The following is a 24,143-nucleotide window of genomic DNA, read 5'->3' as shown; positions in this document are numbered from 1 at the left end:
GCCGGCGCGCGCCGCCGCACGTTGAACCCAAGGCGGGAGGCGCCACGCAGGAAAGGGGCGGGGCTTCTCCTCAGGGAGCGTAAAGCGCGGCGAGTTCGAAGGCCGGTAGGCGGCGCGTCCTCGTGACTCAGTTTCCCTCTAAGCGCTGTTTATTCCCCCCCCAACGAGGCAGGTAGTTTGGCTTCACTGGCACGAGGAAGGGGCAGGTAGCTCAGGGAGGTCAAGGCAAAGAGGCAGCCCTGGCTCCCTGGTCACCTCCCTCAGCCGCTTAGGAGCCCCCCAGTCCCACCCCGCCCCGGTGGCAGCAGGGCTATGGGCCTTCTCCTAACTGGACCTAGGCGCACTGGAGGGAAAACTGCCCCCAGGCCCTGCTCTGCTGCTGGAGTGACAGAAGCAGGGAGGACAGATGCTCAGTGCCCTGGGGCTGCCAGGCACAGCAAGGCCCAGAGGGCAGGTGCTAAGGAGAGCAGCCTCGTCCCACCACAGCAGTCACTTCTCTCAAGCTACGTCTAGACTGCAAGCCTCTTTCGAAAGAGGCTTTTTTAGTGGGACACAACAGCCAACACCCAGGCGGCCCTGCTGAAAGGCAGGATAAGGGATGCCCTGAAGGTAAGGTGGGTTCCAGCATGGCCTAGGGGATAGGGCCTGCACCTGGGGAGGGCAGAGTAGGGTGATGGGTTCAAAAAAGCCTTTTAAAAAAAGAGCATCTAGACTACAACCAGTACTTTTAAGAAAGCAAGCCACTTTTTCAAAAGAGAGCACACAGGCAGTCTGGATGCTCTCTTTTGAAAAAGCAGAGTTGGCATTACATAGCACCTTTTTTCCCCCCCGCAAGAGCACTTTCAAAAAAAGGAGTTTGTCGTAAAACAAGGTTTTCCGTGGTCAAAAAAACTGCCGTGTTCTTTCGATTTAGTTTAGAAAGAACATGGCAGCAGTCTAGACACGGGAAGTGTTTTTTTTTTTTTTTTGTTTTTGAAAAAGGGCCACTTTTTTCAAAAAAACCCTGTTGTCTAGACACACCCTTCCTGCAGGAACCACTCCTACTCGAAAGGTATGTCCAAGCATACATGTGGTCCGAGAAGGCTGTGTTCCCCTGCACATCTACTCACGTTATATGCGCCATCATGTGTCAGCAATGCTTCTCTGCCATGTACAAGCCAGGCTGTTCCTGCTCACAAGAGTAAACGGATGCAAGTCAGACATCAAGAACAGTAGCGTTTCAAAACCAGTAGGAAAGCAGTTTGTTCATGAGTGCCCAGGGAGGTCAGACTTGAAAGTTGTCATTCTTGAGCAAAAAAATCCCTGCAAAAACAGACGGCGGTGTGAAGCCGCAGAGCTGGAGTTCATATGCAAATGTGATGCTATCAGACTGGGTCTGAATAGAGACTGGGAGGGGCTAGGTCAGTAATAAAAAAAAAAGTCAATTTTTCCCTTTTTGGTATTCTCACCTTAACCGTTGGGAACAGGCCACATCCACACTGATTAAACTGGCCTCATTATCAGTGGGCTCCACATAGTAATATAACTCTCCCATCTTTTCACCCGTGAATATATATCCATGCCCAACTGAAGATTCCACTTAATGCATCTGACAAAGTGGGCTCCAGCCCACAAATTGTTAGTCTTTAAAGGAGCCACAAGACTCCTCCTTGTTTATGCTAACACACACTAACATGGCTACCCCTGTGAATTTGTCTTACATTACATATCCCATTGCTGTGGAAATCCAAAATGTGTAGACAGCACTTGCTGTAACTGTTACAGTAACCATCTACCAAAGCATAAACCTACATTTACCCATAATTTTACACAGTTTGGTTCCACCAAGCCAGAGGGAAAAGTTTTGAACCACATTCTCCTAATTCCTTGGGAGGATTTAGCAGCATAGGAGCTTTACTAGGATGGCACAAGGCATTCACTAATTTTCCTGCACTGTACTTTATTTACAGTGCAGTTGAGTTTACTTTTGTCTCCATGATTTAAAATTAACTACAGCTCATCTTGCTCTAAATGACTTTGGACATTGTGATCATTAATGCAGAATGATAGCACCCCAACTTAATATGTATAAATGCTCAGTAACATAGCATTTAAGTCCCTTAACTACACAAATTGCAGAAAGGTACGTTGACCTCTTTCCCCTCACATCTTAAACCTATGGGCTATGTCTACATTGGCAAGATTTTGCACAAAAGCAATTGCTTTTGCGCAAAAATCTTGCCACCTGTCTACACTGGCTGTGAGTACTTGCGCAAGAACACTGATGTTCTAATGTATAAAAATCAGTGCTTCTTGCGCAAATACTCTGACGCTCCCGCTCAAGGATAAGCCCTCTTGTGCAACTGTTCTTGCACAACAGGCCAGTGTAGACAGGCAACATCAATTTCTTGCGCAAGAAACCCCGATGTTTAAAATGGCCATCGGAGCTTTCTTGTGCAAGAGAGCGCCTACACTGGCACGGATGTTTTTGTGCAAAAGATGTGCTTTTGCGCAAAGGCACATGCCAGTATAGACGCTCTCTTACTCATAACGCAAAAACTCTTGCGTTAAAGAGTATTTGCGCAAAATCTTGCCAATATAGATGTAGCCATGCTGTAAGATCTTGTCCATTTCTGCCAAGTTTATCCAGGTATTTATATTTCCCTCATTGCCACAATATCTTAACTCCTACGCATGACAAAACACTATTTTTAGCAACACATTAAGGCCCAAACTTAAGTGACTAGTGATTTGGGGTGCCCAGAAGGAGACATTGTGGGCCTCATCTTCAGAAGGAAAACGCAAAAGGAACAACAGAAATTATAGATCTGCAGAACACAGATTACCATGTGTTCTAAAGTCATCTATTTCCCTTCATAAATGAAGATTCAGTACAAACAAATCTCAAGATACCAACACTAAAAAAAAAAAAAATATCCAGCTAAAATTATTACTATATTGTTTATTTAAGTTAGATTACAATAAAACAGAGACCAATAGGATGCTGAAATTATTATAGCAACTATAATTAAAGACCCACTGAATATGCATGTTGCATATGTAGATAATGTAGTGCATCAGCATTTCCTGTAAGCAATATGGTGGTAAATTATGAGTTGGCTGCATAAATATAGAAAATGGAATACAGGTAGTTTCACAGTTTTACCAAGAGTATATGTTACAACTTTTACATTTTAAATTACTACACCAGAGTTTGAATGACATTGGATATATCTGCAGTGGTCCCACTACATAGGATATTATTCAACTGTGGAGGTAAACACAGAGCCAACAAACTGAAAACTACAAAAGAACCCCAACTCATAGCTGATGGGGAACAATATACTTCAGGTTTTGGTTCCTCCTTTTGTCAAGAATGTTGCAACTTATTTTCAGGCTAACACGTCTAGTTCTTCAAGTCAAAAGCAGCTGTACCCATGAGCAAACAACAATACCCCTCCCCAAACAATCTTAAAATCTTGTCAAAAACAAAGAAAAATAAAATGAGTAGAAAAATTAAAAGAGGCAGGGGAAAAGAGACAAAGTTCAGCTGCTTCCAAGCATGAAATACAGCAGGTAGCATATGGAACATCACACCTTTTGGTTTTATTTGTATCAGTTTTTATGCTTATAGAATAGCTGCTTTGCACAGTAGTTCTTGATTTCTATACACACATGGCCTTTACATTTAAGTCCCACGTGTAACAGTCTTCCATGCAGGCAACTTGCTTCTCTGTTTTGAAGCAGTGCTACTGGCTATCACATAGTCATATGCTCTGGTAGAACATAGGAGATGTCATCCCATGGGTGACGATACAGACCTTGTTTCAGCCTCTTCTGATCCAGATAGTGTCCTAAAACGAAAGTGATCTTTACATGGAGCAATCAGTTTCCATTCCTCCCAGACTGACTTTGCTTGAAACTTGTCCTTTCCAGGCCCCACAAATGATCTTATACACTAAAGCATGAGATCCAGTTACTCCAATTTCAGAGCATGACTACAGGTGTTATTGCTGTTTGTCACGAAAGCATCCATGCTTTTTTTTTTTTTTTTTTTTTAAATAAATCCAAGCATAGGACTTGGCTTTAGGCAGTCACGTGAAGCTGACATCGTAACTATTCTTAGGTGACATGAGCTCAAAACTTGCTTCTGAGCAACAGAGAAACCCCAAAATGAGCAAAAAGTCCTAACAAAACAAAAAGTCTCTCGTACAAAAGCTATGTAGATCATTTTAATTGCTAGAATTACATCCATCCCATGCTTTGCCTTTTGAGAAGCAATAAGTAGTACACATGATATGCCCCGTCACTGAGCAGGAAATAAGATCACTCCCTGTGTCACTGGGCATAAGCACAGAGGATTTGGATGTTTGTTGTTTTCTCAGTAGCAACTATGCAAACAGTGATGGTGCTGGCACTGTGCAACCAGTGCTTTCAGTTCCAGTTCCAGGGCAGTGGAGAGCTTAAAGATCATTCACGCAGCTCCAGGAGGATGGATGAGTATCCTAACTATTGTTCTACCATTAGCTTAAAAAGCCCAGCACCAAGAGGATCCCAGCAGGTTCTTCTGGGCTGGAAGTGTGGCTGATGCACCACATTCAGTCAAGAGTGTGTGAAAATTGAAAGGGTAAAAGATGTATATGAACTGTCTTGTAATGGTGATGGGGGAAGATCACATGAATAGGGCTTTTGAGTGCATGTGAAACTTACCAATGAATCCCATACTTCTGCCAAGTACAAACACACCATTGAGGGCTCCGATGTCAATATATTCATCTGCTTCTTCCCTTCGATAAGTAACAAACAGTTCTTGGTAACAGAGTACTTTAGTACAATGGTTCCCAGAGCAGCTCTAAACCACCCCCAATGCAAACTGAAGAACCAGTTTCTCCTGGAAAATCTTCTTGCAGAAAGCCCTGACTATTGCAGGGTGCATTGTCTTGCATATATCAGATGAAATCCTAGCCCCATTGAAGGCAACGGCAAAACTTCCATCATGTCAATGGCACCAGGATTTTACCCTTCCTCCCCAACTTCACATAAGTGCTACAGAAAATACATCAATGTTTACCGGGTGAAAGAGCCACAGTTCCTGAGCACGTCAACAAAGGCAACTCCAATGAAGCCATCCACATTGAGGATAAGATTTGGTTTCTGAAGAAAGTGGAAAATGTTACCTGTTAGTAACTCACATTCACCCGACAACTTGTGTCTCAAACGGCCTTCCGTGCCTTAGACTGCATGCAATAAGGGTCACCCACACTTTGTAACACAGAAGTCTAATTTGGCAATCAGCTTGAAAGCCAGAATCAATTTGAATGAGGGGGGAACCCTCTCCCATCATCATCTGCTTGGGAGTCTACTTGGTTCAAGGGCTGGGATCTGGCATCTCTGTGACCATACTGTCAAATTAAACGAGGAGGGCAGTCACAAACTACTCTGTAGAACCGTTGGCTGGCAGTATGGAATTTCCTAGTTTACAAGGCTCACTTCATCCACAGCTCATGCGGTAGCTGTACCTGGCTCCCATTCAATGCTACATCTCTGGATTTTATTGGCAGCAATGCATTACTCCCTCTCCAGTTAAAACCAAGAAACGAAAAATTCCTGCAACATCCCAGAAAGATTTTTTTTCCCTGCAAAGTGACAGAATAAAAATGCAGTGGGTGTTTTACCTTGGAAGTTGTAATTTTTTCTACTTCCAGTGCATAGTCCAGCAGTGGGGTAGCAGGAAAGTGCTGCTTCACGTAGTCCTTGAGAATCTGAACTCTCATATCTGGATTATTTATCTGCAAGTTAAGAACACATTCTATTACATGTGTGTCTGCCACTGTACATCTTACTGTAATCATCATCTCAAATGAGCCTTTGTTTGAAGCCAACCTAAAAAGTGTTGTCCTTATAGCGTTTTTTTTGGTTACACATAAGAACAGCCATACTGGGTGAGACCAAAGATCCACCTAGGCAATGCAAGTGCTCCATTCAGGAATGAACAGAACAAGTAATCAAGTGATCCATTCACTGTCATTCATTCCCAGCAAGGGACACCACCCTTGCCTATCCTTGCTAATAGCCATTGGTGGACCTATCCTCCATGAATTTATCTAGTTCTTCTTTTGAATCTTGTTGATAGTTTTGGCCTTCATTACATCCTCTGGTGAGTTCCATAGGTCGAATGTGCATTGTGTAAAGAAATACTTCCTTTTGTTTGTTTTAAATCTGCTGCCTATTAATTTTGTTTGGTGACTACTCGTTCTCATGAATAGCACCTCCTTATTTACTTTCTCCACATTGGTCATGATTTTATAGTCCTCAATCATACCCTCCCCCTCTTAGCCATCTCTTTTCCAAGCTGTACAGTCCCAGACTTATTAATCTTTCTTCATACAGAAGCCATTTCATGCTCCTAAAAATGTTTGTTGCCCTTTTCTGAACCTTTTCCAATTCCAATATATCTTTTTTGAGATGGGACAGTCACATTTGCATGCAATATTCAAGATGTGGGTGTATTTATACAGAGGCAATATGAGATTTTCTGTCTCATGATCCAAACTTTTCTTAATTATTTCCAACAAATTCAGACCCTGTCATTTTATACGTTTAGTTTGGATTTTGTTTTCCTATATGCATTACTTTACATTTATCAACATCAAATTTCATCTGCCATTTTGTTGGCCAGTCACCTAGTTTTGAGAGATTCTTTTATAGTTCTTTGCATTATGCCTGGGACTTAAACTTGAGTAGTTTTATATCTGTGAATTTTGCCACAATAAGGGTCATTATTTACCCCTTTTCCCAGATCAGTTATGAACACGTTGAATAGGACTGTCCCAACACAGACCCCTAGAGGACACCACTATTCACTTCTTTCCATTCTGAAAACTGACCATTGATTCCCACCCTTTATTTCCTATCCTTTAACCAGTAGAGGACCTTCCTTCTTATTCTATGATAGTTTGCTTTGCTTAAGAGCCATTGGAGAGGGATCTTGCCAAAGGCTTTCTGAAAATCTAATTAAACAATATCCAATCGATCTCCCTTGTTCACATTTGTTGAATCCCTCAAAGAATACTAGTACATAGGTGAAGCAAGATTTCCTCTTATAAAAACCAATAACTCTTCCCCAGTAACACAAGTTAATCTAAAAAAAACAACAAGTGGTGTGTGGTAGCACTTTATAGACTAAGAAAACATGTAGATGGTATCATGAGCTTTCGTGGCCACAGCCCACTTCTTCAGATGACCAGAGTTATGAGTTTGGGATGCGAACTCTCAAAATAAATAGGAGAGGGAAAGGGTGGGCGGGAGGCAGGGGGCAGAAGAGGGGAAGAAAAAGGGAAGGGGGTGGGAAACAGAGCATCAGTAAGTATCTGGAGAATGGGTACTTAAACCTAAGCAGATAAAAATCAAAGTCAATAGATAGATTCCCATGTCAGGAAGGATACTACTCAGAGCTATTAGCACCTTCAGTGGTTGTTAAATTGGTAGTGGTGTCCCAACCAACCTTCATCACAATTGAGTCTATTAGCATGTGAATTGTATTTGCGGATGAACTGTAATTCCACGGCTTCCCTGTGGATCTCACTTGCAGAGCTGGTTTGTGACAAGACAGCTACTTGGAGATCTGTCATAGTAGGATTTGGAAGGTTAAAAATAGTATCCTTCCTGACATGGGAATATTGACTTTGATTTTTATCTGCTTAGATTTAAGTACCCATTCTCCAGATACTGATGCTCTGTCTCCCACCCCCTTCCCTCTCCTATTTATTTCGAGTGTTCACATCCCAAACTCATAAGTCTGGTCATCTGAAGAAGTGGGCTGTACCCACAAAAGCTCATGATACCATCTACATGTTTTGTTAGTCTATAAAGTGCTACCAGACCATTTGTTGTTGTTTTTTCCGTAACAGACTAACTTGGCTACCCCCTGAAGCTCCTTAGATTAATCTGTCTGACAATTACATTCTTTACTATAAACAAAAAACAGGACTATGTAGCACTTTAAAGACTAACAAGATGGTTTATTAGGTGATGAGCTTTCATGGGCCAGACCCACTTCCTCAGATCAAATAGTGGAAGAAAATTGGCATGACCATATATACCAAAGGTCATGCCAATTTTCTTCCACTATTTGATCTGAGGAAGTGGGTCTGGCCCACGAAAGCTCATCACCTAATAAACCATCTTGTTAGTCTTTAAAGTGCTACATAGTCCTGTTTTTTGTTTCAGCTAGACCAGACTAACACGGCTACATTTCTATCGCTATTCTTTACTATAGTTTCAGCCACTGTGCCTGGTATTGAAGTCAGGATTACCAGCTTGTAATTGCCAGAATTACCTCTGGAGCCATTTTCAAAAACTGGTATCACATTAGCTACATTTCAGTCATTTGGTAAAGAAGCTGATTTAAATGACAGGTCACGGACTACACTTAATAGTTATGCAGTTTCACATTTGAGTTCCTTCAGAATTCTTTGGGGGAATACCGGCAAGGCCTGGTGACTCATTACTATTTAATTTATCAGTTTGTTCCAAAGCTTCTTCCTCTACTGATACCTCAGTCTGGGATAATTCCTCAGCTCTGTCACCCAAAAAGAATGACTAAGCCTCAGCCATGAAGATCGATACAAAGAATTTGTTTAGTTTCTCCACAATGGCATTAATAGACCGTAAGTGCTCTTTTAGGATCTTGATCATCCAGGGGCCACAGTGGTTGTTTAGTCTCCTGCTTCTGATGTACTTACGTGGGGTATACATTTTATGTTAAGTCTGTACTATGGTATTTAAAAAAAAAAGTTTCCATGTAGCTTGCAGAGATTTCATTTTTGACACAATACCTTTTAATTTCTATTTAACTAACTTTCTTGTTGTTGTGTAGTTTATCTTTCAAAAATGTTTCAGTGTTCAGCTACTCTGATGTTTTCCCCACACAGGGATATTACATCATGGTCACTATTACCAAGTGGTCCAACTATAGTCTTCTCTTGGACCAGAACCCTGTACTCTACTTAGGACTAAATCAAGAATTCTCTTCCCTCTTGTGGGTTCCAGGACTAGCTTCTCTGAAAAGCAATCACCTAAGGGGTCAAGAAACTTTCTCTGCATCCCTTCCTGAGGTGACATGTACCCAGTCAATATGGGGATAGTTTAAATCCCCCATTATTATTGAATTTTTTTATTTTAATAGTCTTGCTCATCTTCCTGAATATTTCACAGTCATTACTGACCACCTGAACAGGATGGTAATAATATATCCCTACTGCTATATTCCTATTAGAAGAACATGGAATTACCCCCTGACCCAGCAAAAGAGAGTGAGGGCAGGGGAGAGTGAATGACTGGAGGAGGAGATGGAGTGAGCAGGCAGAGGCTCAGAGAAAGAGCAGAGCAGATGATCCCCTAAAATTTTTAAATCAAAATGGGGGTCTTCAGGTTGCTATAGTTTGAAAACCACTGGTCTAGATAGCACTTAGTCCTGCCATGAGTGTAGGGGACTGGACTAAATGACCTCTTGAGGTTCCTTCCAGTCCTATGATTCTATCTAGAGAGATCCTATGCTACAGTTTAGTTCATGTAAGATTTTTAGTTCATGTCTACTCTTTCTTTCACATTCATGCACTCAATTCAGAAATTAAATCTATTTATTTTTAAGGCCTGTGAATGGAGGACCAAATACTAAACTGTAAAAGATGAAAAATGTCATCAGCACTGTCATAAAGTAACTGTTTAAACAATGCTGAACTGCTCTCTCTACTGCTGATGTGCCACCCAAGTATCCAAATACCACCTTATATACAAGTATTGTTTTAAGCATTAGTCCAAATACCACTTGTACAAACTGCCATCCTTCCACCAAATACTTTTTTTTATTTATTTTACTCCCTCCCACAGAAAAAACCCTACTCTACTAAAACAAGATAGGTTACTTACTGATTTGACCCTGTGTCCAATGCCCATAATCAGTTTCCCTTCTTTCTTCATCTTGTTGACAAACTCCATAGGGATAATACCACTGTCAAAGGCCTTACTGAACATCTTAGCTGCAGCATCCAACGCACCACCAAATCGGTCTCCCTGTGCCCAACATACACAAGTTAAACTCCTGAAAAGATTTCTACAGCTGCATGCTACAGTAGATGCAAGAACCAAAATCCCTTCTCCACAGCACCCCCACACTCATAATAAGGCCATTATGAAAGCAGGATTAGACTATGCAGGGGTCCAAGATAAAGAACCATTTGGGATTTATTGGTCAATTGTAAACAACTAGAGATGGTATCCATCCCCTCTGGGCAAAAAGATAAATAAGATTAAACAGCCCATTTAATTCTTGTACATTTCTGAGACTCCCAATAAAAAGGGGTCAGTTAGTGCTCATAGTAAATGATATGCTTTGTGATATAGACATTTGTATGCTTCAGAACAAACTTAGACCTAAGCACATTTCACATACATGAATATCAAACAGTTGTCAGCTTTTGGTTACTACCCTTCTGGGGTTGGATTTAAACCAGTGATCTAGAGATGAAAGGGTCCAATTCACACACATTATTTCCCAGTGGTTCTTATCTGATCCAGTTTCATTAATGTATTTCTCCAGCTACTCTACATTATTACTGGATTTTACATAAAGCTTATGTTTTAATCAGTGACAGAGTAATTAGGGGAGGATAACTAAAGAGTAATTGAGGCTCAGGTTAGTCTATGGCACAGGAATCGTGCCAAGTTCTGACTTGTTACCAGGTCACTATTGCTAAGGAGTGTAAGTAAAGATCAAATTCTATATTAAGGAGGAAATTCTATATTAAGAAGGAAGACTGAATGTCTCAGATGTTAAATGCTTACAATAGTGAGAAGGCCTGAGGTGAGACTAGAGACCAGGTCTTTTCCAGCTCTTGCACAGACAATGGTGTTATGGGCTCCTGATACAGCAGGTCCATGATCTGCTGTTACCATCAAACACATCTCAATGAAGTGACAGGCATACTTTGGTAATCTTGGGGAGAGAGAGAAAGATGGGTGACATTACTTAATAGGAAGTAATCAACATGGACAGAACATATGCTTCTATATCATATAGGATAATAAAGCCCTCCCCCACCTCACACACAGTAAAACAAAGGGAGATCAAGAAAGGTGATGCAGGATCATATCTAATGTTAGGTTTCAGAGCCCAGAAAGTCTCCCTAAATACTCAGACTGCTAAGGAAGAAAAAGCTGGTTTTGTACCTTGGCTTAGTATGCCCACTGCTTTGCACAGTGATGTATTTCCTGGATAGTTTATAAGCTGCAGTTCTCTGGCTATTTTATCAAGACTATATGTTTGTGGATGATGTTTGCAAGAATTACTGTGTGTGACATCTGCACTGCACAACTAAGACAATTTTCAGAGAAACTTGCAACAGGTGTGTCCACAAAGGTGCATGAACAACTTCAGTTATCTATGGGCACTTGTCCATTTTTGTAGGCCTACTTGTTGTTCCCACCATTAAAAATCTGGCCCCAAAATTGCATATTACACATCTTGACTACAGATCATCTCCAGTTCTCAGCCAGATTCCTGGTAACACCAAATCCCCTAAAATCTTGTATCCTTTAGCAGCCACATATAGCTGGCAGACCTGGTGGCCTAGGAGCTTCACTCAACATTGTTATGTAGGAAACTGAATTCTAGTCCCATTCTGCCTGGACTGGCTGGAGGTGAGAGCATTGTGCAGGAAGTGTGTTCCCTTCTAGCTGGATGTTAGGAAAGAAAGGGAGCATCTTTGCCACTCAAGGTTCCCTGCAGGCTGGTAACAAATTTTATAGGCTCTGCAGACAGCTTTGTCCTGTCTCTTTGTGCTGAAGGATGGTGACTATAAAAAAGGGCCAAGAAAGGGAGTAACAGAACTAAACAGAGATTTCCTCGGTACTACACCATGTTTTCTTTGATAGGATAACAAGCCTTGTGGATAAGGGGGAAGTGGTAGAGCTGGGTATGCCTAAACTTTAGTAAAGCATTTAATTCAGTCTTACATGACCTTATCTATAAACTAGGGAAATACAAGGTAGATGGGGCTACTATAAGGTGGCTGCACAACTGGCTGGACAACCACTCTCAGAGAGTACTTATCAATGGTTCATAGATATGCTACAAGGGCATAACGTGGGGTTCTGCAGGGTCAGTTTTGGGACTGGTTCTGTTCAAAATCGTCATCAACATTAGAATAGATAATGGCATAGAACAGTGTTTCTCAACCTTTTTTTTTTTAAATAAAGTACCCCTTTTAAAAAAAACAAAATATAAATTTCCCCTTTTAAAATATATATACAAATGTACCCCCAGTACCTACAGTTTTCAGACTCAAAATTTTTTTCTACCATACCAACACATTTGTTTAAACAACTTAATCATAGCCAGGCGGGTGATGAAATTTTGGGTGTAAAAAGTACAAAAATAATAAAGCGCTGTAAAACTTAACACAAAAATTCAGTTCTCTCCAAATTTCAGTTGTGTTGACATACCCTCCAAACTTCTCTCGAGTACCCCGAGGGTACTCGTACCACTGGCTGAGAAACACTGGCATAGAAAGTACGCTCATTACGTTTGTAGAGGATACCAAGCTGGGAGGGGTTGCAAATGCTTTGGAGAATAAGGTTATAATTAAAAATGATCTGGACAAACTGGAGAAATGGTGAGAGATAAATAGGATGAAATGTAGTAAGGACAAATTCAAACTACTCCACTTAGGAAGGAACAATCAGTTTCACACATACAAAATGGGAACTGACTGTCTAGGAAGGGGAACATTTAACTTGCCCTGGCACTCATTAATAGATCTCAAAGTCACCATATTATTTCAAACCAATTTCAAATGCCAGCTCGACAGGGCAGCTATAGAACTTAATTTCATTTACAAGTTTGATACCTACAACAAAAGTCTAAACAGACACTTGCTGGATGACCCCACTACATTTCCACATCTTAATGACATAAAAAACCAAAGGGTCCTTAGAGTGGGTCATGAACACACTGACAATTTCTTCCCCTTCTTTTTCCTTCTCTCTCCCCCATTCCTTCTCTATACTATTTATTTGAAAACTGGACCCCTGAAACTCCATTCATCTGAAGAAGTGGATTGTGCCCATGAAAGCTCACGATACCATCGACATTTTTTGTTAGTCTCTAAGGGCAGGGCTCGACAAACTGCTGAATCTACTCACTCATGGCGAGTAGATTTTAGCCGGTCGCGCCGTGAGCCCCATTCACCGGTGCTTTGCGCATGCGCAGTGCCGGTCTTGCGCATGCGCAGTGCGGGGCTGTCGAGTGGCTCTCGCTGGGGTTTGTCTAGCCCTGTCTAAGGGCATGTCTAGACTATGTGGCTCCGTCAACAGAGCCATGTAAACTAGTTTACCCGACATAGTCAATGAAGCAGGGATTTAAATAATCCCAGTTTCATTAAAATAAAAATGACCGCCGCACTGTGCTGACAATCAGTTGATCCGGCACAGCTCAGCAGTATAGACACGGATAGGTCGACAAGGGAAGCCTTTGTCGACCACTCCTGTAAACCTTGTTTCACAAGGCATAAGGGAGCGGTCAACAAAGACTTCCCTTGTTGACCGATCCGCGTCTAGACTGCCGTGCTGTGTCGGATCAGCTGACTGTCAGCACAGCGCGGCGGCCATTTTTATTTTAATGAAGCAGGGATTATTTAAATCCCCGCTTCATTGACTATGCTGGGTAAACTAGTTTACATGGCTCTGTCAATGGAGCCATGTAGTTTAGACATACTCCTAGGTGCTGCAGGACCATTCTTTGTTTTTTTAAGTTTGTCTAGGAAGGAGTACTGCAGAAAGGGATCTTGGGGTCATGGTGAACCACAAGTCAAATATGAGTCAATAACGTTACACTATTACAAAAAAGTAAACATCATTCTGGTATGATTATCCAGAGTGTTTGTGAGCCAGACACAAGAAATAATTCTTTCCTTTTACTCTGCGCTGATTAGGCCTTAACTCAAGTACTGTGTCCAATTCTGGGCATCACATTTCAGGGAAGATGTGGAGAAATTGGAGAGGGTTCAGAGAAGAGCAACAAAAATGATTACAGATCCTGAAAATATGACCTTTGAGGGAAAGACTGAAATAACTGGGTTTGTTTAGTTTGGAACAGAGAAGACTGAGGGGACAGGATATCCGCTTTAAAGTAAGGGTGTTACATGGAGTAGGGAGAAAAATTATTCTCCTGGACCTCTGATGATAGGACAAAGGGCAATGGGCTTAAGTTGCAGCAAGGGAGGTTTAGGTCAAACATTAGAAAAAGCTTTCTGTCAGGGGGGTTAAACACAGGAATAAATTGCCTAAGGAGGTTGTGGAATCTTCATCATTGAAGATATTTAAGTGGTTAAACAGACATCTGTCAGGGAAGATCTAGATGGTGATTGGTCCTAACGTGAGGGCAGGGGACTGGACTTGATGATCTCTCGAGGTCCCTTCCAATTCTAGTATTCTATGATTCTCTGTTTGTGGAATTCCCCCCCCCCTCCCAAAGTCAAAGAAATGTCTGTGGTCTTCAAACTGATATGGTCTCAGAGAGAACAGATAATGGGAGGGTGTTTCCTATACAATAGTAAGAACAGGTTAAACCTCCTAAATCTGGGACTCTCTGGTCCAACATATACTAGCATTACATCCATTGGTGTTTAATCCCTATGAAACACAATCTAAATTAAAGTCAGAAGAGGAGACAGAAGCATCCAAAAAGCAGCCTCACCTCCTCTGGAACCAGAGAAGGCCCAGGACCCCACCAATTCCCATCTCCTCTTTGAAGACCTCGGTGATAGGCATCCCAGCATAGATCAGCTCCTGGCCTCTCTCATCACAGATGCTGCTCATGAAAGAAGCTGGCTTCCGGATCAGACCCAGCTCCTGAAGGATGCAACAGAAAGACTCAGAAAAAAGAAAATACCCTTCTCTCCTGATTCCCCCCTCCCAAAAAATAAATACACACACACACACACACACACACAAAACTGTTTTGCAAATGAGGACATTAATTACTTTTTACTCAATTCTAATACTTGAATTAAGCCAAAAGGAATACATCTTTTCTCTAGTCCAATGCAGGGTAGCTGAACAGCAACTTGTCTAAATTTTTTGCATCATCTGCTACCTGTTATAGAAGCTATACAAACAATACCCAGCTCCACACATAGTATTATTCACCCCATGCTTTACTCTCTCTCAATTACCCCAGCACTTATACATTGTTCCATCACACCATATTTTGTTGGTATGATGTAGTCTTGCTTAAGTCTTGAGAATCCTGGTCTAAGCATATATGCTGTTGGGAGTAAAACATCTGTATTCAGACTAAGATAACAAAGGCATTGGTGGCAAAATGTGGGAAGATGAGTTTGACACCATATAGTACGTTTTGTAGAGGAGTCTGAGAGCTCTAATGGATAATTCCAGCAATGTAGGCCAGAGCAGCTTTTAATGCCCGTTTCACCTAGGAAGTGCTGAGTTAAGTCCATGATCAGCATCAGATGGCATGAGAAATATATCTTCCATTGCCTTCCCTCTGATGATAATTTTATTATCTAAAAATCTCCCAAACACTTTGAAATCACAGCAAACATCTCAGCTGTTCTCAAGTAGGTGGACAGGCAAGAGACAAAACTTACCCTTGCCCAAGAATAATCCATTGGTACCGTGGGGGGAGGCACTTCTTGGGCTGGTTCGATCACTCCTTTGGAAACGAGATCTTCATATACAGACCTAGGAAGAGGGGGAATAAGAGACAGACATTCAGTTATCGTAGGGTACGTCTAAACTACATGGCTCCGTCGACGGAGCCATGTAGATTTGTTTGTTTGGCAAAAGGAAATGAAGCCGCGATTTAAATAATTGTGGCTTCATTTACATTTACATGGCTGCCGCGCTGAGCCGACAAACAGCTGATCAGCTGTTTGTCGGCTCAGCGCGCTAGTCTGGACGCTCCCCTGTCGACATGAAAGCCTTTTATCGACATCCCCGGTAAACCTCATCCTACGAGACATAACAGGGAGGTAGATAAAGGGCTTTCAGGTCGGCGTGGAGCGTCCAGACTAGCGCGCTGAGCCGACAAACAGCTGATCAGCTGTTTGTCGGCTCAGCGCGGCAGCCATGTAAATTTAAATGAAGCCGCAATTATTTAAATCGCGGCTTCATTTCCTTTTGCCTATCTGTCTAATCTACATGCGTCCGTCGACGGAGGCATGTAGTCTAGACACACCCTAAGTGGTTTCAAGTCAAGCAATTCTAATCCAAAATTCAGATACATTTTGAAAGACCTAGTATCAAGAGACGTGTTTTCACAGAGAAGTGCGATTACATTTTCCCCCTCAGTTTAGAGCAGCGTTTCCCTGTCCCCTGCAGAGCCCGTAGACAGCTCCTGCTGTGGCTGCCCCTCCTCCCCCCCACAGCCTGCAGGATGGCCTCTGTCCCACAGGGCCTCTGGTGCTGCACAGCCTCCTCCTCCTCCATGTGGGGGAGAGGTGGCTGGAGCTAAGGAGTTGCTCCCGGACCTTGGCTTGGCGTTTTAAAACTGCCGCCTGTGGGGAACCCGGCTCAGGCTCTGCCACCTCCTTCCATCTGGGGCACACTCAGGCTCTTCTGGCCCCCCATGTGCTGCTGCTCTCTCTCTCCTGCGCCTGCTGGGGAAGTGGCAGAGTTTAATATGGCGGGGAGGGTCAGAGTTTCTACTCCCTCCTCCCTGCTTTCTTGCCAGCTGGGTTCCCTGCTGCATGGGTGCGGGGGGAGAAGAGTGGACACTGAGCTCCACGCACACACGAACGAACGAACAAGAGCATGCTCCCTGGAGGCTTTCCCTGCTGCAGCAAGGTGCCAAGCCAGGTAAGAGTCTTCCTCCCGCCAAGACCCTGCATTCCTAGCTTGCTCTGACATCCTGCCCCAAGTCCCCACCTCTACCTTCCCTTCTGGCCAGACACCCTGCCCCAAGACCCTCCTCCAGTGTTTTTTTTGTTTGTTTTGCTCAACAAATTTTCCCCAGGGCCTGGGTGTGTGTGTGTGGTTTTTTTTGCTTGACCAAAAAAAAAAAAAACAAAACCAACCACCACACAAACCTTGGTGTTTCCCAAGGTATTGTTTGGTGTTCCTCAGGTCTTAAAGTTTAAGAAACACTGATTTTAGAGGCAATATCCCAAGGGTTTCTTAACCCCTGCAAACATCACTGTGTTCAGGGTGCCCTGTTCATACCACTTACTGAATTACATCTCCGAGCTCGTCAAAACTCTGGGGAACAAATACACCGGCTTGTTTGAGGGCCTGGTTCTTTGCAACAGCAGTTTCAGAAGCCTGGTTGGCACAAGCACCTGCATGGCCGAACTGCACCTATTAATGATGACAGAAAGCACCAAGAGGTCCAGTCATCTAATTGCTGATAAAGACAGACAGAAAATACAATAAGATATTGGATTAGAAACCAGTGGACTAAAGGACTCCAAGTTTTAGGAAGGAAATCAGCTTGGACTGGAGATGAAGTGGTAAAGCACATGGTCCTATATCAACCTCCTATTCAGCTTCATTACTTCAAGCACTGGCACTGTGATCCTGAACCTACCTTGTTAATGCTGCAAGAAACAAAGCATTATCTAATCTGGAATCTATAATGTTAGTATGGCTAATTACATTCTTTGTCCCTACTTCCCTGCCCCCGACCAGACAGAGAAGCTGTATCATCCTTGCTTCCCTTTCCAAAATTGAAGTGCAGCATTTGTGTGTGCCATTAAAACAGCTGCCACATTCCAATTTAGGGCATTCACGACAATCCCTGTGTTGGTAGAATCCTTTGGGATCTTTCTGGATCAAAATGTACTGCAGAAATATACGACAATTATAATTTATGATTTATTAACTTCCACATTCATGCATGCAGACAGCTAATGACTACAGAGGTCTTGAAAAATGTGTGTTCCCCGAGTCCAAGGTGTGCATATTCTTACTCTCATGCATATGCCACACACAGAGTACATACCTCTGAAGAGAACATGGTGGCACAGGTACCAATGCACCAGCAGACAACAGGCTTAGTAATGCGTCCTTCTTTAATACCCCTGCAGATCTTGTACTCTTCTGTGCCTCCAATCTGCAAAGAGAAACAGAGTAGCATAACTTGGTTCGAGCTCATGAACTTCTGTTGAGTCATTTTTAAAATCAGTGCAGTATTTCTAAACACATCCTCTATTTTTGCCACCTCTAAGACACAGAAGGCCACATGCTTGTAAAATAATACATATATATTTAAAAAACAAACAAGCAAGCTATCCTTAATCTCCAGAATTATTATTATTATTATTATTGTTTTAACAAAGAAGCCTCTGTGGGCCTATTCTGGGCTCCATGGTTCCTACTTCTGTGAAGCAGTATTTAAATATAAAGTGATCATGAAAAGATTCATTCTTTCAACAGGAAAAGAAAATTGTTACTAAGAGGAAGAGCCCAAGTGGAATTGTTATTGAATGTTCCTGTAGTACAGTCTCTCAACTAACACTGAAAGAACTTCTATTATAAAGAAAATAAACAAGTTTCTTTACTATAGCAAGAGCATATGGGTTTAACTCACCTCCCCAAGCACCACAATCATTTTCACTCCTGGCGTATCCTGATAGCGTAATACATGGTCCATGAAAGTTGATCCAGGATATCTGGAGGAATATAGAGAGAAAGCAAAAGGAAGTTGAGCTTTTATTTTGAGCTCATACAGAATATTTCTGATAAGAGGATGGTTAATTTAAAACATCGGAAAACAACAACTTCTAAAAACTCTGTGATGTTTTAGAGGCAGGCACTGGTAGAAACAAAAGACATTCCTGGAAAGAACAGGTCCCTACCTGTCACCGCCAATAGCCACACCTTCATAGACCCCATCTGTAGTTCTGGAGATTATGTTGTTGAGCTCATTAGACATTCCTCCAGAGCGGGAGACATAGGCCACACTGCCAGGCCGGTAGAGTTTCGATGCCAGGATATTATCCAACATACCTCCTGTGTTGCCTATTTTAAAGCATCCAGGTTTGATCCCACCAACCTACAGGAAGAGGTAAGGAGGAGTCAGGCCTTTCATAAACACACATGGGAGCTGAGCAATGGAGATGCATCTGTAGAGCAGACTGTTTCTGCTAGGATTTATACAAACAGAAGCAATAGAATTGCTTGCTCCATAATGACTTTCAGATTGGGAATGACTTTACAACTTTAGAATCCACTGCAAATTCTTATTTGTGATATACTGTGTTTATTTCTCTCCCCCCCTCTTCCTCTACAAGGAAACTGATCTAAACACAAATATGAAGGAGTGTGAGCAGGAAGAGCAACAGCTGATTTCTTACAGTCGCAGGCCCGATTATGGTAACCCCTTTCTTGTCAGCCGTCTTGATTAATTTGCGTGTCAGTGCCTCTGGAATGCCTTCAGCAATGATGGCAATGGTGCGGATCTGCAGCACAAGATAGAAAATACACTCAGTAACTTCTAGCAGTCAACAGCTGGACAAATGCTAGGGAAGGCAGAATAATTGCAGGTAAGAAAGTTCTATAACACAGTGATGACCAGGGTAAGATCAAATGCATTTCAGAGAGCACAACCTTTGTTCTCTTGTGAAAGAGTGCAGTTTTGAGTCCCCGTCCCTGGAATAGCCTCAGATAACAGTGCTGTGAAGACACCAGTAGCATTGTTGAAGAGCTAGGCCCTCCACTCTTCAAGTAAAGAGTAGTGCTGCTTTGCCCTGAAGGGGGAGTCCAGTCCCGGTCCTCCTGACCAGGCAGATGGAGCTGACGTCCCTATTCCTCAAGCCCCTCAAATCCATTAATAATGGATAATAATAATAATAATAATAATAATAAATAATGCAGCACTAGACAGGAAGTTCTTCTACATCCTTGGTAGCTCTTCAACAGCCCAGAAGCCACTTCTAGACTCAGCTGTTTTTTATGGACCCCAACTCACTTTGCTAACAATCTGATTCTAAAATATTTTCTCTCTGGTGTTGTTAGCCTGAGCATTCTCTACAGTTTGGACTTCGCAGATTCCCCACTCACCTGCGGAAAGTTCATGGTCTCAATAGTACTGTCATAAGCAGATCGCAGAGATGCAAAGTTGATCAGCACGTCTACCTCTGGATGCTTTCTCATGGCATCAGACATGTTCTTGAAGACAGGGATCAGGATTTCCTTGTGGCCCCAATAGAATTTCTGCTTGTGATCACCACTGCAAAAACCAACATGGACAGACCTGATCATACACACTGCTACAAAGAGACATAGCTACCCAGTGGTGCAGACACAGGCAGGTGTCAGCAACACAGTTCCCAGACACATCAGGTTGGCTTTTCAGATCTTAAGAGAAGGAAAGGTAGCCAGAACCCATAGCCTGCAGATGTACAGTGCATAAAACAGAGAAGCATATGGAGGAAGTTGGATTGATGAGACAAACATGGTAAAGGAAAGCAGGATCATCTAGCAATGATAAGCTGAATTTCCATTCTGTGAAAGAAGGATTTCACCACCCAGACACGTCAAGGAGAGGCACGAATGTAAAAGCTTCTTTCACAGATGTCATTCTCTGCAGTCAAGAGAGACTGCAGCTGGAATCAGATTGCTGAATCAAGTGATACTGATCACACTTGGGTGTTAAAGATTTTGAGCATCCTGACCAAATTCCATCTCTGGCCATTACATGTTGCCAATCTAAATTCTCCCTGCAGACTCAGAAACAGGATTCTTCTTCATTTCTGGTCTTAAACATTGCTGCCACACTACTGTGTCCACAAAAAAGTTGCCACATTCCAAGTGGCTGTGCTTCAGCAGAAAGTGAAGCTATGCCAGCATTCAGACTGTGTAAAGTGTTTCTCACCCAGAAGAGATTCCAGAGATGTAACCCTCATGATCAAACTATGGGGTGTTTGATTGGCAAAGGGCAGGAGGAGTTCACCGAAAGACAGTGATACTTAAATCCTCGTATCTCAAATTCATAGGGAAAAAAACAGCAAACAAGGAACAACCCTTAAGGGACCTACTGTCTAGATTTTTCAGACAGACCACCAATAGTCACCCTCTAATTCTCCTCCTTGACATCCACCCTGTTCAGTGAAGAGTTTCCTTCACATCTTACTCACTCCCTCAGGTAGAAAGCCTCCGCTAGATGCGATTTAGGAGGAGGAATCAGCAGCTCAGGCAGCATATAGGCACTATGCATTAACAAAGCTACATTCTACAGGGAGCCAGGCAGATGCAGTGTAATTGACAAAAAGATCAAACAAGCGCTGCTGGATTATTATTAAATAATTGTCATGGGACCCCCCCGGGCCAGGCTTTATGAAAACTGGCTTATGAATATGAACAAGCATGCCTCAAAGATGCTTTAGGCAAAATGCATCATTTAACATTTTTTAAAAGTTATGATCTGCTGAATGTGTAGTCTATTTTTATGCATGTATCATTCTTGTTTCTGAAGTTAGAAATATGAAATGTAAACCTGTTTTAATAATCTAAGTGTTGTAATGAAAGCCATTAGTGGTAATTAAAGAAACTTAATGGCCAGGTGCTCAAGACAGTGATCTGATGGGATGGTTTTTCCTGTATACTCAAACTGTGGTTGGTCCTAGAAAAACATGCGACTGTGCCACCTGGTGCTGGAATCCATCTTGAATCTGGTATTTTTAAATGGGAAGTGTAACACAAAGGATTCTCGCCCTAGGGTAAGTCTATTTAGGAATGGAAAGCAGTCTTTTGTCTTTAGCCGGCCTTCGAACCTGCCTTCCAACTCAGAGGATACACATGAAGAAACCTGAAAACAAAGAACTCTAAGGAAACAAGAAGCTGTAGACCCAAGCCACAGAGAAAAGATAATCTCTGTTTTGAAGGATTTTACCTGGAATAAGGACTGGGGTGAGAATTATGTTCTATAATATTCTCTGTCAGTGTTGTAGGCTTAATTACCGTGTTTTGTTTATTTTGGCTCAGTAACTTACCTTGTTCTGTTTTCATTTGCAGGGGCTTTCAATTTCTAATGGGGGGGCCACTGCAAGAGTTTAGTAAGTGGTCAAGAGCCACACTTCTATGGAGGGGATGCGAGGTCTGGGATGGTGGGTGGATTGCAGAAAGGTGCTTAAGTTAGAGGACTGTGGTGTAGGAGGGGGTGTGGGGTATGAGAAGGAATTTGAGTGAAGAAAGGGGCTGTGATCTGGAGCAGGGGCTTGGGGTGCAGGGTCCAGGAGGGGGTATAGCTGCGGGAGAGGATTCTGGCCTAGGAGAGGAGGATAGGAAGAGGATTCTGGCCTGGGAGAGGAGGATAGGAAGAGGTGCAGGGTCTGGGAAGGAGTTGTCACCTGGAGGAGGTGGGGAGAGGGGATACAGAGGGCTTGGGTGGTGACCTAGAGCAGGAGGGGCTGGTGATCTGGGGCAGGTAGTTGGGGGGGGGAGAGGGCAGAGGCAGGCTGTGCCTGAGAGGCACTTACCTATGTAGCTCCCAGCCAGCAGCCCAGCAGGAACCTGAGACAGGCCTCTATGCCTGTCTGTTCCATGTGGCTATGCTCCAACACTGTGAAAAGGGTAGAGAAAGGAGGCTTCACTCTGCCCCTGCCTCCAGCAAAATTTCTCAGCTCCTATTGGCTGGAAACAGGTGAATGGGAGATGAGGGATTTTGCAGGGGATGGCGACAGCATGCAAATTCTCCCAGTCCTCCCCAGCTTGCAAAATAATTAGCAGCCAGCTGTTTAAAACAGCATGAGCTGCTGGGTAGTAAGAGTGCTGGCCAGGTGGCCGTAGGCCAATCCAGTGACTTGACGGGATGGATCCAGCCTGCTAGCCACCTCTTGCCCACTCCTGGGTTAAAGGAACTGCACGCTCCCTGCCGCAAAGACAGCCTAAAGGATACAAACAGTGACACTCAATGACAGGATCACAGGCTAGATGAACCAGTAGTCTTATATAGTGTGATAGTTCCTACATTCCAGTGTAGTGTGGTCAGTATACTTTTGAGAATTCTTTGAAAGACAGCACCTAGCAAACATGAACTATAGGATTGTTCCAAGTCATTTCACAGAGATGGTATATAGTCAAGAGCGGCAAAGGAGACAAAGGGAGCAGTCAGGAAAACAGCTCAGGTGGCAGGCAGGAGTGAAGGCAAATGTATTATCACAGATATAGGGTGTGATAGAGGTGTGCAGAGACCCAAGTAAAAATAAAGGGAGCTTGAAGGGAAGAAAGCCAGTGGACAGATCTGAGAAGGGAGATAAAGGAAGTCAGAAAAATTACATGATGGGTACAAGACACTTACGTGAATGGATAAACCATGGCAGCGACCGAAGGTTCATCCCTGGAGCAGATATAATCGAAGTCCAGCATGCCCTGCACAGCTCGTGTTTGCATCCCCCAAACAATAGCTTTGGTATGACGGCTGAATAAAGTTGTGGCTTTACCTGTCCAAAGAAAAAACACCACCCCCTACATATAAATCTATGCTAAAAAGCTACAATGCAGCACTTTATACACACAGCTGCTGAGAAGTTTCCACATTCAGCCACTTTCCCCACTCCAAAACCACTGGCTGCATTGCAGGAAGTAGCAGACAGGTATTCCAAGAGAAAGATGAAACTGCAGCTGAAGCAGCCTTTCCAAGAGGTTTCAATACAATAGCCACACTTTAGCTTCACAACGGGGAGAACAGGAAAAGGGAAAAATCGATTCCTTCTCACATCCTGCTTAAGAAAAAAACCATTCCCTCCAAACGGAATTTATAGATTTAGTCTATGGAGCTGAGGAGAGCTTAAATGCATCATTCTGAACCACATTATTCCACAAGTCCTGTGACCTAGGAGGACCACAAGAGCTGGACTTCACATCAATCAGATTTTCCAAGTGGGAGAGCAGGAAATGGGGAGAAAATGAAGAAAACAAGGAACAGAGAAAGCAAAGGAGCTTCACAAAACTCAGCCTACGTTTTCAGTTCTGTTTGGATATCAGAATTCAACAGATAACAGACTGCCCCAGGATCATAAATATGACACAGAACCCAGCTTCTGAGACCAAACTCACTGAAAAGGCAGCTCTGTTGCTAGTGAGGATGGACTTTTTGCTCAAAATGCATTTATATTGATTGCTAAGAGTGACATTTTGTGTTCGAA

The 24,143-nt window shown here is 42.8% G+C and overlaps 1 protein-coding gene and 1 long non-coding RNA gene across 7 annotated transcripts in view; one reads left to right on the top strand and one right to left on the bottom strand.

Annotated features, from left to right (window-relative positions):
* Positions 1-309: 309 nt before the first annotated feature.
* LOC142821024 (uncharacterized) lies at positions 310-20,150 on the top strand. Of its 2 annotated transcripts, none has more exons than XR_012898078.1 (3): positions 310-609; positions 19,290-19,541; positions 20,014-20,150. It is a non-coding gene; the product is annotated as an uncharacterized LOC142821024 (long non-coding RNA). The 2 variants fall into 2 exon arrangements; XR_012898077.1 differs by lacking the exon at positions 310-609 and adding an exon at positions 16,646-16,857.
* The window catches only part of ACLY (ATP citrate lyase), a 67,732-nt gene continuing 46,510 nt past the window's right edge, over positions 2,922-24,143 (bottom strand). For all 5 annotated transcript variants that reach the window (XM_075911562.1, XM_075911560.1, XM_075911561.1 and 2 more), the window contains 15 exons: positions 23,297-23,438; positions 20,059-20,227; positions 19,353-19,457; positions 18,855-19,051; positions 18,587-18,668; positions 17,999-18,109; positions 17,228-17,355; positions 15,648-15,741; positions 14,735-14,889; positions 10,825-10,975; positions 9,910-10,053; positions 5,655-5,768; positions 5,051-5,133; positions 4,690-4,766; positions 2,922-3,833 (listed from right to left, as the gene is read on the bottom strand). In XM_075911562.1, coding sequence (XP_075767677.1) covers positions 3,739-3,833; positions 4,690-4,766; positions 5,051-5,133; positions 5,655-5,768; positions 9,910-10,053; positions 10,825-10,975; positions 14,735-14,889; positions 15,648-15,741; positions 17,228-17,355; positions 17,999-18,109; positions 18,587-18,668; positions 18,855-19,051; positions 19,353-19,457; positions 20,059-20,227; positions 23,297-23,438 — 1,847 coding nt within the window. In that variant the 3' untranslated portion in view covers positions 2,922-3,738. The remainder of the gene's footprint in view (positions 3,834-4,689; positions 4,767-5,050; positions 5,134-5,654; positions 5,769-9,909; positions 10,054-10,824; positions 10,976-14,734; positions 14,890-15,647; positions 15,742-17,227; positions 17,356-17,998; positions 18,110-18,586; positions 18,669-18,854; positions 19,052-19,352; positions 19,458-20,058; positions 20,228-23,296; positions 23,439-24,143) is intronic.

Source organism: Pelodiscus sinensis, chromosome 29, assembly GCF_049634645.1.
Source record: "Pelodiscus sinensis isolate JC-2024 chromosome 29, ASM4963464v1, whole genome shotgun sequence".
NCBI classification, from domain to species: Eukaryota; Metazoa; Chordata; order Testudines; family Trionychidae; genus Pelodiscus; species Pelodiscus sinensis.
The sequence above is the reverse complement of the archived record's forward strand: the minus strand, read 5'-3'. Positions and strand labels throughout refer to the sequence as shown.